The sequence below is a fragment of the Phyllostomus discolor genome, chromosome 6 (assembly GCF_004126475.2).
Source record: "Phyllostomus discolor isolate MPI-MPIP mPhyDis1 chromosome 6, mPhyDis1.pri.v3, whole genome shotgun sequence".
Taxonomy (NCBI): domain Eukaryota; kingdom Metazoa; phylum Chordata; class Mammalia; order Chiroptera; family Phyllostomidae; genus Phyllostomus; species Phyllostomus discolor.
The window spans coordinates 49,985,785-50,000,586 of record NC_040908.2 but is presented as its reverse complement, the minus strand read 5'-3'; the positions used below and the strand labels follow the sequence as shown (position 1 = coordinate 50,000,586).

Below are 14,802 nucleotides of genomic sequence, written 5' to 3'. Positions count from 1 at the left end.
TCAAGCACACCTCATAAGGATCTATGGCATGGGCATTTAATATTATCCTTGTTTTAACAGATGAAGACACCAAGTGATTTGTTCTAGGTTACAGAGCCAGGAAGTGATGGATGGACAAGTAATGTAAATCTGATGACCATTTTTCTCTACCATCCCTCAACACCATGCATTCATTGGCTGCCCTTTGTCACTAGTGTGAGAACTATGCTGTTGTTCATTTGCCTTAGAACTTTGGAGAGTAATATTAGTGGCTGGATTAGTTTCCTATTGCTGCTAAACAAATTATCACAGACTTGGTGGCTTAAAGCAGCAAATTCATCCTCTTATAGTCTGGAGATCAGAAGTTTAAAGTCAGCTTCACTGGGCCAAAGTCAAGCTGTCAGCAGGCTTGGCTCCTTCTAAGGCTCTGAGGGGAGAATGCTTCCTTGTATTTTTCACCTTCTAGTGGTGACCTGTGTTCCTTGGCTTCCTCCGTCTTCAAAGTGTCATTCCAGTCTTTGCTTCTGTCATCACATTGCCTTCTTCTCTGACTTCCCCCGTATCTCTAAGGACATGATGCTTATGTTGCCCTTGCCATCTGGGTAATCTCCCCACATCAGACCTTTAATTTAATCACCTGCTAAATTCCTTTGTCATACAAGGGATCATTCACAGGTCCCAGGGATTAAGACATGGATATATTAGAGGAACAGAAATAGTATTGTATTTTTTTAAATTCACTGATACTGTAGTGTAATAATTGTCCTTTTCTATCTTACAAATGCCATCTACACATTTGCTCAATGATATTAGTAAGAGAACTGGAGAAAAAACACATCTAAATTAGTAATGTTAGGCTGCAAATTAGATATAAGATAATGGATAAGGCTGCTTATTTAAAAATATATAAATCTCTTAAGAAAAAAAATCACCATATAATGTACAAAAATGGGGATCAGGTTGTTGTTCTGGAAGAAGGATCAGTGCAGCCAGGGTGTGCCCTTAAATTGTGAATTATTTAAGGTCCTTGTATAAAATGGAACCACTTTGTGCTTTACAATGCATCCTTTATACCCCTCCCCCACTTTACTAAAATTGCTCTTGCTGAGATCATCAATGGCCTCATAACTGACAAATCCAATGACACTTTCTATCTTATTTGATTTCTCTGTGACACAAATGATCACTACTAGTCTTCAAATTTTTCCTCCCTCAGCCTTAGTGTCATCCTTCTGTTTTTCCACCTATATTTGTGGCTTAGTTTCTTTTGTGCCTTTTTTTTTCTCCACCCATCTTTTAAATGATGTTCCCACAGGATGTTATAAGTCCTCCTCATGCTACATTCTCCTTCATTCACTCTATCAGCAGGCAAGACTTCTCTCCTGACCCACACAGCTAATAGCCATCTGGGCAACTTCGCCTTGATCGCCCATGAATAGGCACATGTGGAACCACTGTGGCTGATTCACCCAAAGTTTTTGAATAGAGATATTTTATTTTATTTTTTAAAAGATTGTATTTATTTTTAGCCCTGGCTGGTGTAGCTCAGTGGATTGAGTGTGGTCTGCGAACCAAAGCATTGCAGGTTCGATTCCCAGCCAGGGCACATGCCTGGGTTGGAGGCCATGACCCCCAGCAACTGCACATTGATGTTTCTCTCTCTCTCTGTTTCTCCCTCTCTTCCCTCTCTAAAAATAAAGAAATCTTTCAAAAAAAGATTTTATTTATTTTTAGAGAGTGGGAAAGGGGGAGAAAGAAAGAGAAACATCAACATGTGGCTGCCTCTCACCCACTCCCAACTGGGAACCCGGTCTGTAACCCAGGCATGTGCCCTGACCCTTCAGTTTGCAGGCCAGCGCTCAATCCACTGAGGCACACCACCCAGGGCTACGGATATTTTAAATGAGCTAATATTGATTAATTTTCATCAAGAAATCCTATTAAGCAACTCCATTAGGCCAATGTAATTCTCAGATCAATTTACTTAAGTAGTACATTTTCATTTTATTGTAATTATTCTCATTGGGATCCAGTCTTTTTATACATTTATTATAGAGATTAGTCAGTCAATTTTTGGCTCATTTCAAATTTTACCAGTGGTATCTTTTGCTACTGAGTTCTGCTGGATTCAAATTTCCCAAGCCAAAATTTTGACTTTTATCGATTTCATTATTCAATTAATTTTTAATCATGTGCAATTTTTGCTGTTTTGAATCTTACTTGAATATTCCTCCTGACTTGAAATTTACTTGAATATTCCTACTAATATTCATTGTAAATTGACTGAATAAAGGCTGGCAGGTAATATTTAATTTTTGGTTAGTCTATGAGAAAACTGATCGATTTGCCTCAGATAACATTAAGATTTCTCTAACCAATGAAAAAATGAAGTAGGTCCATGGGATCAAATGGTCCTGCTCAGCATGTGCTCTGTGTCCTTCTCTCTCTCTCTCTCAAGCCTACGCTTTTCCCCCTTCATTCTCCCGGGCCCACTCTCTCTATGGAGCATGCCCTGCTTCTTCCTCTTCCAGGGGTGTTTTCTTTGCCTTTATTTCTCCTAGGCTCACTCCACAAGCCCTTCTTTTGCTCTATGTTTCCCGAGCCCACACAGCCCAGCTGGCTTACTTCTCCCATGGCTCACTTCTACTTTTGCTTGTACTTAAGGGGAAAAAAAAAGGTCCTGCTCAAAAACAAGATGACTTGGAAGATCTCATAGAACTACTAATTTCACCATATCGGACTTTGGGAATTCCATGTTTAGCAATGATCTTGGTGCCAAAACCTTAGCACTGAAGAACTGGGCTGCCTTCTGAAAGGAATACTTGTTTCTTTTTGGGCCTCTGGGTTAAGCTTACATAAAAGCAGGTTGAAGAATTACTTATTCTCCTTCCAGGTAAGCTGACATGCTAACTTAAGCCCTGTAGGTCTCACTACCCCAATATAGGGAAAGACAAACTCAAGGGAAAATAGGTAATAAAGGAGGAGAAAGATCTTTGTCTCTACCTTTTGAGAAATAGATCAAAACTATCTGCTCATGATGTGACCTGGCAGCCAAGGAGTGGACTGGAGCACACATGTGTGAACAATGACGACTTCACTGTACTAGTCAGTGGGGTGGTAGACATCATTGAGTGAGCATGTGTACTGTGTGGCCATCGTATTCAAAATAACTGAGTAGAGCAATGAATCTGCATCAAACTTTGAGTTAACCTGAACATTCCTTCATGGAAACTGTTTGGATGATTCAGAAGATGGCAGTCATGGGCAACTGATGATGGCCAGCTTCCTCAAGACAATGTGCCCACTCATGCATCATATCTCATGCAGGCTTTTCGGCAAAACATCAAATCACCCAGATAACTCAGCCCTGCTACAGCCTAGATTTGGCAGTCTGCAACTTCTGGCTTTTCCCAAGACTAAAATCACCTTTGAAAGGGAAGAGATTTCAGACCATCCATGAGATTCAGGAAAATACAATAGGGCAGCTGATGGCAATTGGGAAAACTGTGAGAGGTCCCAAGGTACCTACTTTGAAGGGGACTGAGGCGTCATTGTCCTATGTACAATTTTTTGTATCTTCTTCAATAAATGTCTCTTTTTTTTTTCTTATTGTATGGTTGGATACCTTCTGGACAGACTATGTACATGTACATAAATAGATATGTTCCTCACCTGAGGATATGTTTATTGATTTTAGAGATAGAGAAAGGGAGAAAATATCCATGTGAGACAGAAACATTGATCAATTAGCTGTCTTCCATATGTGCCCCAGCCAGGGATCAAACCTGCAACCTAGGTGTATGCCCTAATTGGAAAATGAACTTAAAACCTTTTTGTGTACAGGATGATTCTCCAACCAACTTAGCCACCTGGCCAGGGCTATAGAACTATATTTAAAGATAGATGAATCAAATCTTAAGTAAATCTTCAGAAAAAGAAGAAAACATTGGGTTTACTCCTGCATATTATGTCAAAACTTTTTGGATCCCTAATCTTTGAATGTTGTTTCTCTGAACCCAGCCCATCACCAATTCTCCCTGAAACCATGCATAGATGTCAAGCTCATTAAAATTCAATTATTACTGTTATTTTCTTAAATTTGGAGAGGAAATAGGAAGGCAGGTTCTTTCCCACAGTGAGGATTTTTAAAATTCTTAGATATAATCCATTTCCCCAAAGACTTCTGTCTTCAGTTTCTTATGTTAATATCTCTCTTCAGATTAATGCAGCTCACGTTCAGGTAACAGACATAGTTGAAGCTCAAAGGGAAGTTTACACAGTAGGGAGCTCCGTGGTTTTCCCAGCTCAGTCTTTATGGCTCAGTTATCTTGCATTATTTCATTTATGTCTCCACATAACATTTGGAATAGAAAGTAGAAAATTATTTCCTTATCAGGAAATAAGAATGACAGCACTGGAAAGCAAGCAAGCAAGCAAGCAAGCAAGCAAGCAACCAACCAAAAGTTGTTCTTTGAAACTTAAAACTGTAAAACTAGGCTTGGTACTAAAGTGAAAGGTGCTTATAGAGCTCTTCAATGCTGGGAAGATCTCACATAAGAAATAATACAAAATGAGCCCTGGCTGGCGTAGCTCAGTGGATTGAGCGCGGGCTGCAAACCAAAGTGTCGCAGGTTCAATTCCCAGCCAGGGTACATGCCTGGGTTGCAGGCCACAGCCCCCAGCAGCCGCGCATTGATGTTTCTCTCTCTCTCTCTCTCTCTGTCTCCCTCCCTTCCCTGTCTAAAAATAAATAAATAAATAAAATCTAAAAAAAAAAAAAAATAATACAAAATGTAAATCGTTTACTTTAATTATGTTCATTTTAATAAAGTATACGGGAGTTTACAACTCAAATAATTATTCATAAAACTATCAGATACATAAGATAGATCACACAAAGAGTGCAATAACATAAATCCCAATAGTCTGCAATTAAGAGGTATTGCAAAAACTGTTAAGATTGACTTTATAATGGTCTTTTCCCCTTCCTTCCCCATGTTCCCAGCCATTGAGATTGCATGTACGTATTGTTTTCTGAGGACTGATGGCCTCAATATTCCTTATAGCTGGGTCGACCTCCTCATTCAGTCAACTCAAAATACAGTCAGCTAAGGGACTTCACTTCTTCTGCATGGAATGAGCATGGTCCTTGGCCTGTATTTGGTTTCTAGCCCCTAAAAGGACCTGAAAGAGGGGCTGTTTCAAAGTAACACCTTGCAGGCCTTGGGTGTTCTGGTCACTGTGTCCCTTCCAACATTACACATGAGCCAAGAATTTGTACAAACCCTACTGAGTTCATTCTTATGGATGGGAAGAGCGTGTTTACTGTGGAAATGAGGCTCAGGCAATGGCTGATTTTTCCCACCTTTATCTAGAAGAACATTAGTTCTTAACTCAGAGAGCTGTTGGCAAAGGGAACCAAATTTAATTATGCCAAATACAGACCGTCATCTCTTGCTATTCTTTGGATGCCTTTATTAGGAGGTCTTAATACCACGGCAGAAAGCATGGGATACACACATGCATGCATGCGCACACACACACTCCATTCACACTCCCCAAACAGGAGTCTTTGGTAGACTCAAGAGAATACAACTGATTTGACATTTCAAGTGAAAAGCTACATCATCTTTCACTCTCAAAGTCTCACTTTAACTAATATTGGTAAATACCATTTCCACAATTCCTTGCCCACAGGAATCAAACAGATCCCTTTAATGTGCATATATGGTTCTATTACAATGCAATGCAAATAACATTGACTTGATTTCAAGAACAAAACATTGTTACTATAAACTCAACAGTGTCACATATATTGAGATTGCTGGGAACTACCTCAAGACTAAATTTCTTATGTAATTACAAGTTATGGGAATAGTGGACTAAGCCACCAGTGTGTTGGTTAACATTTAGCTATTTTTATAAGCTATTCTAGAGTCCCTTCACACATAATGTGCCCCTGCATTCTAGGGCACTCTGAGCTGTGTTTCCAGAGTAAGGATGGGACTCTGTCAACCTTTCTTCATCTTTTCTTCTAGTCCGTAAGAAATGGGGAAGGTGAGCCATTTCATTCTTATTCTGAATTATTCCAGTGTGGTGAGATTATCACAGGCTAGGCTGAAATTTAAGAAGAAACTGTTTATAGTAAAAAGGGAGGCAAATAAAAACTAACATGATCATTCAGTCATACCTCTTACCTACTTATTGGTATGGCTATAACAGGGGGATGCCCTGTGAGGAGATGAAGTGGGAATGGAAATAAGGACGATGAGCCAGGAAGACTCACAGTGTTAAAGAAAGGGCAAGGAAGAGCTGTCTGGCAGCGTTTTAATGATGGGATCTTGGGTATCGCATGTGGGAGGCCTGCTTCCTAATAAAAGTCAAGGTGCAAATGAGGCAGGTAGGACCAGGAAGTCAGAGAGCCAGATGGGAATCAAGACACTGCCAGTGTAAACTCCCACATCAAGGCTGAGCCATCCTGTTGTTCTCAGCAACCTAGCAAACTTATTTTGTAGCAAAAGAACACAAAAACAATTCCCAACCGGACACTACTTTTTATTTTCAAGCATTTTGAAATTCCTCAAGTGAACTTCGTAAGTCACAAGTTTGCAAGTGTCCTTAAACACAAAAAGGAACAAAAACAAACAAACAAAAAACCCCAATAAACTACAAGTAGCAGTTGACAAAGGCATCGAAAAAACTAAGATTTTATATTACATGATTTCATTTAACATCTTCACGTTTACTCCATCAGGCAGGATTGGAGGATCAGAACTCGACGGTGGCTGTGAGGTTTTACAAGGTGCTCCTAACTCCTTAGAAGCCGTGGACCTTTCAGTGGCTCTCCTATGGCCCTTAAATCAAAGTAATCTGGATTCCAAATTTTTCAGAACGTTTCACAGTTTTGTTTTGTTTTTTTTTTTTTTTTTTCAAAAACTGCATCTGTGTAGACAGCAGCCATTCCACAGTGACTGGCATATGTTCTCCAATTCCAATCCAAAGACACAGAATGACATTTATTAAAGGGACCTAAGTGACTCTACTTTAAATTGTATCCTTCCTGTTAGAGAGTTTGATCTCACCCTTCTTTAGTTTCCTATATAATAAAGTTTCCTATTTGATATAATTCATACATATTATAGAATCTAGGTTTTGATGATTTTTCTTTATGGAATCAAATACAGCATGATTGAGTTTCTATTGTCAGATCACTCTGGTAGTTACACTTATTTTAAATAAACTGAAATCAGTGAAATGTCTGTTGAACATCATATACACATGCTGAAAACATTCATATACATGTATTCTAAAACTTAAATTATATTATACTGGTATTTTTCCTTGAAGTTTAGAAACAAATATCTTGGTTGCCAAATTACACTCAGAATATGGGCATATAAACACATACTCACTAGCCTATACATATGAAAATTTAAACTCAACGAGTGGGCCCAAAATGAAAGAGTTTATGACCTAGATCCCCTTAGGTCCTGCCAAGCATCTGCTTTAGCAATAAATGTTGTTCATTCCATTTCCCAGTCTAACAAGGATTTGGAGCTCAGGCCTGTGTGTGAGCCCAAGGAACAGATAATGCTAAATATTTTTCACCACATGTAAGAAAATTCATTATTTCAATAGTGCCTGTTAGTCAATTAATGTGAATTATTTAAGAGTTCATCAGTGCATGTTGGGATTCAATGCTTTATTCTAAATACATTCTGGCTCACTGCACTCCACTGAAGTGGACGGTAACACGCACCTGCATTGCCTATCAGACGTGTAAAGCACATAACATACGAAATAAACCAAAACAAGAAGTGCAGTATTTTGTTGACTATATATTTCCTTTTTCTCTTTAATGTTAACCTATTGCAGTGTAGTTGCTGGAAACATGCATTCACTACTAATTCAATTCAAAGCTCCCTGAGCACCCCTGACTCCCTTAAAAATAAATTTTCCAGATTTCCACATTCAGGCTGGCCTCTGGCAAGAATATTTTATCTTTCAATGGTGCATTTACCCTATATGACCCAAAGATCACTGCTGAATTCACTAGTTATTAGCTAATAATTAATGTCCTCCCATAGTCAAAACATTTTCATGTATCACTAAAAATACAACAGTAATTTGTGTTTATGTTTCCTGACCAAAGAAGGTCTTTAGAGTCTCCAACCATCATCAGTCTCTATGAGACTACAAACAGGTTACAAGTCCATGCTTGACAAACGATTCAACTACATAACAAAAATCACCATCACTTTATTGATTTTATCTTTGAGAACTAAAATGGCTACTTGATTAGGAGGATGTGATCAAATAACCAAGGGAAAAACATTTTGCAGGGCTATTATAGAGGTAATCCTGAATACTTGGAAGAGTGAATTAGGACCTTTTTCTTTTTAAGTTTCTGATTTGGAGTGAAAACTCTCCTGAGTATTTCTATCCTCTTGGCTCCTGCCTTTGAAGGCTTTAATTGATAATGTCAAAGGGAAGGGTTTGAGGTGCAAAATTCCATATGCATTAGCTAAAACTATTCACTCAACTTGAAAGATAATTTTGTACCCACTATTACACAGAAAAGTCAAAGATGATCACTGGGAGAAAGAAACCTCTTAGAATGAACATTTAGCATCTAACACAGTGAAAGACATTCGTTTCTGGCACAAAGGAACCTCAGATGGAAAACCATAGCTGGCAGCCCTGAATCAGTACCATTATTTATCTTTTAATCGGGACATTTGAAATAGATGGAGACAAGCACAGGGAAAGTCTTAAAAAGCAGCTATTTATAGTTTACTGCCAAGACCCATGAACTTTAAATTTAAGACTATCACACCTCATCAACTGCAACAGAATTTGACCTTCAGGCTTGATTCTTGGCTGAATTTCCAGGAAATCTTAAATCATTCATCTTGTTTGGTAAGCAACTCCCTCGATTTCTCCAGCTAATGGGAAAAAACTCCCTAACATTTACTGTAAGTCACAGAAGCTTTCACACTGAAACATGGTGTAGCAACTCTTCCCATTAAGCTGAATTTCCTCAACAGAAGTCTTCCCATTGAGACGTAAATTTCATTTTAAGGCACTAATAATAAAGGGTAGGAAAACAGCTAGGAATGAGTCAGACCTTTCCAGAAAGAGAAGACATTTCAAAACCACAAGTCAGTCATCTACCTGGCTGACTTCAACAACATCTAAGGAGGAGGGAGAATAAAGGTTTTCATGGCTAACAGATGCAGCTCCTTTCCATTCTCCCATACAAACTTATTTTCAGTCTCAGATTTGTATTTCCTCAAGAAGCAGTAGAGAAAGATGGTAAGGATTTGGAACAAACAAATAAGCAAATCTAGTTTGTAGCCTATTCTCATCATTAATTAATTAATTCCATGACGACAACATGGAATGCTCAGACCCAGGTTTTTAAGTACTTTTAAAAATTACTAAGACCATATACCCACTGGTTGAAACTGTAACAAGGTGCTCTTTTATATTGTTCTGAGGGGAAATGTAGACAATTAATTAATTTTTCATGATCAGGTAAATGGAATTTGTTAATCACAAAGAGCAAATTGGGGAGAAAAGGAACTCTACTCTGAAACCTGCCCTGACACCTGCCTCAGCAGGATTTTCCTACACCTGCCAATGAAATCAATTTCGCATGAGAAAAAAACTAAGTAACAAAAGGGTTGGAGTGAGTTAGTGCAGAAGACAAATGCCAGCAAATGAGTGATTGTGGACGTAGGCCTGGAGGGACAGGATTATCCTAAAGAAAAAATGCTTCCCGTGAGCACATGCACGTGTGCGAGCACACACCCAACCTGCGCACTCACTAATTTACAAAGCTGCGTGGATGCAGGGAAGGCTCAACACCATGAGATACGAGTGCAGATACCTCGTCTGTTTGCACTTCTAGACAGGAAAAGATCTGACACACATTGAACACCCACAGGCACATATGCACGAGGGCTGGCCTGGCTGGAGCAGACTCGGAGACAGATGCAGAGAATCCTAGAGCTGCTGGTTTTACAGGAATGACTATATCTGTAGGATTACACTTCCTCTTGAAACGCAGGATTTTCATCTTGCATCTGTTTCCAGAAATATCCCCTTTTTAAGAGTATTAAATCAAGTCCTGGCAGGACTGATCTTGATTCCTCAATGGACACGACTCACAACAGGATTGCAGGAATTAGAACTAGTGGTAACATGGCCCCTTTGGGGTTGGGTTTGTGAAGTGTTTCTGTATTTAAATAGTTTCTGTGGGGGTTGGGGGGGCACGTTCTGGGTAGAGGTGAACATGGAAATGCCTGAAAGTCCAGAAATCAATATAAACATAAGAAATGAGCACACTCAAAGGGGTTTTGCACTTGAGTCTGTTGACTAACATTCTGCTCTAACCCAGGGAACTGAAAGATGGTAACTGATATACTTCTTGTTAGGAAGGCTCAGCTGGGAGTGGTGTGGTGGGTTATTCAGGGTGGGGTAGAGAGAGAGGCCTAAGGCTCAGGTATTGCTCTTAAGGTTTCTGCTTGCCTGATTTTGAAGGAAATGGTGCTAAAGCAAAAGGATCGGCAGCTGGCAGCTCCGTAGTCCTGGAGGAAAGGGATGTGATGGAAACAGAGCCAGCTATGGACTGCTTGTTGGTTTGCGAAACAATTTTGTAGGCAGCAATGGGCTGGGCTTCAGGACTTGGCTCATCTTCTGGGCTATAGTGACGGGAGTATTTGGATAAAGACTGGGGGCGGAATGGTTTGCCAGCCATGGGGCCTGAAATAGCTTCTTGCTGGGGCTGAAGTCCTTTGTTTCTGTCATTAGGATGGCCCCCAGATTCCAGGGCGGATCCCCTGGGTGAGATGCTGTCAAGATGGTCTGCTGCTTGTACAGGATGGGAGGGGAGACTGGACTGTGGGACAAAACCAGCCATGGAATACTGAGATCGGACAGAGGCATACACTGCTCTGTCAAGGCCCGAGAGCAGAGCGACATCATCTGTCTGACTGAGAAGACCAGCCTGCACAGGCATCTCCTGGGAGGTGCTCTGGGAGACTGTTAACTCCTCCACACTTTTCTTTTTGGTAAAAGGAGCTCTCAAGAACACATCCGCCTCCTCTGGCTGGGAAGGAGCCACACTGCCCTTGGAGACAAATGGGGCTTTGGAGAAAATGTCCATCTCATCAGCCGAAACCCTTGAGCTCCTGAAGGGGGCCGTGGCAAAAACATCTGGCTCGCCAACGCCATCAGTGGCTGGTTGTATGAGGGCTTGAAATTGGTTCTTTCTTCCATCTTGCACTGCCTTTGCTTGTTCAGTAGAGGCTTCTGGCTGAGCAAATGGAACGGCTGCTCCCAGCTTCCCCTGCAGAGGCTTGCAGCTCTCGTCCTCATCTTCAGATTCCATGAGGAGAGGTCGAGACCCACTGCAGTCTAGCATGTCCCCCTCGAGGTCAGTCCCTTCTTCTTCACTGCTGTGGAATGAGCTGTTGCTTGAAGGGCCATCTCTGGCCAAGTAGTCAGATTCTAAATTGTTCTGAGTTTTCATGTCAGGTACTCTGGAGGGGTCTGGATACAGGGGAAGGCCTTTAACACCAGTTGATTCTTTAAAGTGCTCTACAGTTATTACAGGACATGGATTGGGCTCTCTCTGGAGACCTAGAAAAGCACAAAATGCAGAATTAATGCATAGGTCAGTTCAATGCTCCTTTTTAACATTAACATTTAATGTCCAACCCGCAGTGGTAACATCATGGGACCAAATAATAGATGTTGAAAATGGAAAAGGGAAAACAGAAAAATAAAATTCAGGCAAGGAAACTGCACACAGACTGGAACACAACCAATCACTGTCTCACATTTGGAACATGATAAGCACAATGTGCAGGAAAGGAAATGAAAATGTTAGGCACACAGACATTCAGCGGGGCTACCAATGCCCCTAACTCGTGGGGCTAGGCACTGGCACCTGCTCTACCTGGCACTGGCTCATGATGGAATGAAAACAAACCCAGTCACTTGTATCCACATGTACCGTGATGGTTCCAGAGTATGCAGACATATTGTCTGGGACGAATTCAATTCAGCATCTCACATGTGGCCAGACTCTGAGAACACACCCCTCTTTTGTCCCCCCAAAAGCAGCAAAACATGGCTGCTTGATAAATGCAAGTTTACTTGATGATTGCCATCATAAGCACTACTCAAAGAGCACAAAAGTGACTCAAAGGGGAGTACTGAAGGCACTTTTATCAGGGGGGGAAACATAAGCAAAGTCATATTAAATTCCAACTTCAGCTGGAATTGCTCTGGAACTTTGTTTTCAGTCTTCTAAGTTAACAAAGGTTTCCTCTGCTTAAATGAATCCAGCATAAAGTTCTTTAAGCAGACGGAGTGAAATGCATGGGAAATTACAGAAGTATTTGCAAACTCTAAAATACTAGTCTATTTCTATCTAGGTAGAAGTGCCTCAGGGTGCTCTGGCTTTTAAAATCAAATAGACAATTATCAGAATGCAAGAGAGCTTACCTTCCAAGAAATATTAGCAGGTTAGAAGTATGTCATTGGGCACATGTTAGCAAAAGGGCAGGAAAAAGGCATATGTAACTAAGCAAGAAGAATCCAGAGAAAGGGTGGTTGGGGGTAAAGGCATCATTTCATCATGGGTTTCCCAACCCACCAGGATAAGAACATTTGCTACAATGATTTGGGTTCTATAGGTGATTCGGAAACTCTGTGAAGACGTAATTCAATCAGCCCCGCCCCACATAACCCTCTTCTCTTCTATGCAAACCATTAACTCATAGAAATTCTTGTTAAAGTTTCTGCTTAAATTAAGCACACAGAACACAGCAGAAGCAGCATCAAAATCAGTTTATTGGGAAACCAGTCACTTAGAGACATTACGCTATAAAGAGAGGTGTAGAGAGAGTCCTGAACACTTTAGACGCCATACCAAAATACTGTGCTTTTCTGAATCCTATAACTTTTTTGGCCATATTTCTTTTTAAATAGGTCTGACCTTAAACATTGTTTCCAGAAGCAAAAAGGTGGTTCCCCCCATTTTCATTTCCCTAACAGTTTAAATGCCTTTGATGAATTCCAAATTAGAGTCTTTAGGTGAAATACTGTACTGATGCCAAATGGCTTTCTGAATAGTATTTGAAGAGTGTGTTGATTTTGAAGAGGATAACTTTCTCTTTGCATTACAGCTTTAATATGTGCACTTGCATGATGCAATAGCATCAGTTAGGGGACAGAAAATAAATGAAACACCTTCTCACTTTCTCCCTTGCAATGTATGTGAAAAGTCATAATCCTAACCTCTCAGGGAAGTATACTGATATTAGGTCTGTCACAGTGATTCCCAGAAGATGATTTCTGGGAGCAAATTCAAATGACAGGGGGAAAAGAAGTTTTCCAAAATAAGATTTGCCAAGCAAAGTGGAATGAGAGGACCGCAAAATTCCTTGAACCATTTTCTAACATGGCATCAGATGGACAAAGTTTTCAGTTGTCAAAACTAAGGCATGATTTCTTAACTTCTAAAACTACCCTGCAAGTTGAGGCTATTAAGCTGTTCCCGTGGGAGAACAAAGTATCTCTTAGGGAAAAAAATGGAGAATTTAGTCAAGCCAATGACCAACTCTGGCATCATACAGATCAATAATGAAAATGAACACTAGTTTGACTGGACTTAGTGGTTTTGTGTGCACAGATTACCCAAAGCAGCTACCTACAGAACCTGGGCACTTAGGATGCCTGCAGTGTTAGACTGCATTTCCAGAACTCTGAGTACCAAGCAAGGGTGCTCATACCCAGAGCTGGACAGGATGGAAGAACATGCCCAACTCATCACAATACCTCTGTGAAAAAGTGGGTTCTTCGTCAAGTCAACTGGAAGCCTGCCAGCTCGGAGCCTATTCTATGACCTTCATGGTGAGTAATGGAAAAGTCATACTCAGAGTTCCAGCAACTTTTAAAATTCACGTGCATATGAAAATACTGTAAGATTGGGTGTGAAGGGAAAACCTAACCTTCAAAACAAGGCCAGACCTATCTCATGTCTCTTTTAGCATGAATCTGCCTCTAGAACTCGAAATATACATATAAAGGTTTCTCCTGAGAAGGCCAAGCCCTCGACCTGTTCATTCTTTCTAGAAGAGGTGCAGTGTGACCAGGCCAGAGAGCAACCACCCACTGTGAGGCTCAGCGCCTGGCACTCTGGGGACCAAAACATTGCTGGTAGACTTGGAAAAGCGCAGACAATCATACTCTTGCAAGGAATTTTGGTGGCGGCAGCACAAGGAACAAGGCAGTCGAGAGAAGGAGAGATTCTAAATAACTGTAACCAGAGGACAGACATTACGTCTGGCTGGGAGTTAGAGGTCTTTTTTGGAACATGAGTGTGTTCTTGTAGGGAAAGCACAAGGTCTCAGGGTGAACAGTCCTTGTACATGAAGATGGCCTTATACTGTCAGGAAACATGTTCGAAGTAGTCTGCCTACTAGCAATGAAGGGTTTATACTAATATGACCTCATGCCTTGATCCAGGTCCTTTGGCAATCAATGGCATGAATGGCAAATGCCCTATGACCACAAAGCTCAATAGAGATTGACAGTTGTTCCTGGGAGGAGGGGCTTAAGCCCAGGACCTGGCCTCACAGTCTGCACAAGGGTCTTCCATGCCATGAAGCTGAAGGTAGGGCATTTTGTTCTAATTTCCCCTAACTGGGTCATGTCTCTTTTTATTTTGGCTTATCATATCAAATTAAACAGCAAGTCAAAAGATTTCTTTTTCTTGCTTTCCTGCAGGGTTGTATGCCAGGTTAAGGT

At 40.7% G+C, this 14,802-nt stretch overlaps 2 protein-coding genes across 2 annotated transcripts in view; both read right to left on the bottom strand.

Annotated features, from left to right (window-relative positions):
* NFU1 (NFU1 iron-sulfur cluster scaffold) overlaps window positions 1-458 on the bottom strand; it is a 29,791-nt gene extending 29,333 nt beyond the window's left edge. Inside the window, exon 1 of the mRNA XM_036028135.1 lies at window positions 453-458. The gene's annotated coding sequence lies outside the window, so the exon portion shown is untranslated. The remainder of the gene's footprint in view (window positions 1-452) is intronic.
* Window positions 459-4,785: 4,327 nt separating this feature from the next.
* The window catches only part of AAK1 (AP2 associated kinase 1), a 173,069-nt gene continuing 163,052 nt past the window's right edge, over window positions 4,786-14,802 (bottom strand). The window contains 1 exon segment of the mRNA XM_036028129.1: window positions 4,786-11,625. Within this exon segment, the coding sequence (XP_035884022.1) occupies window positions 10,496-11,625 (1,130 nt within the window). The 3' untranslated portion in view covers window positions 4,786-10,495.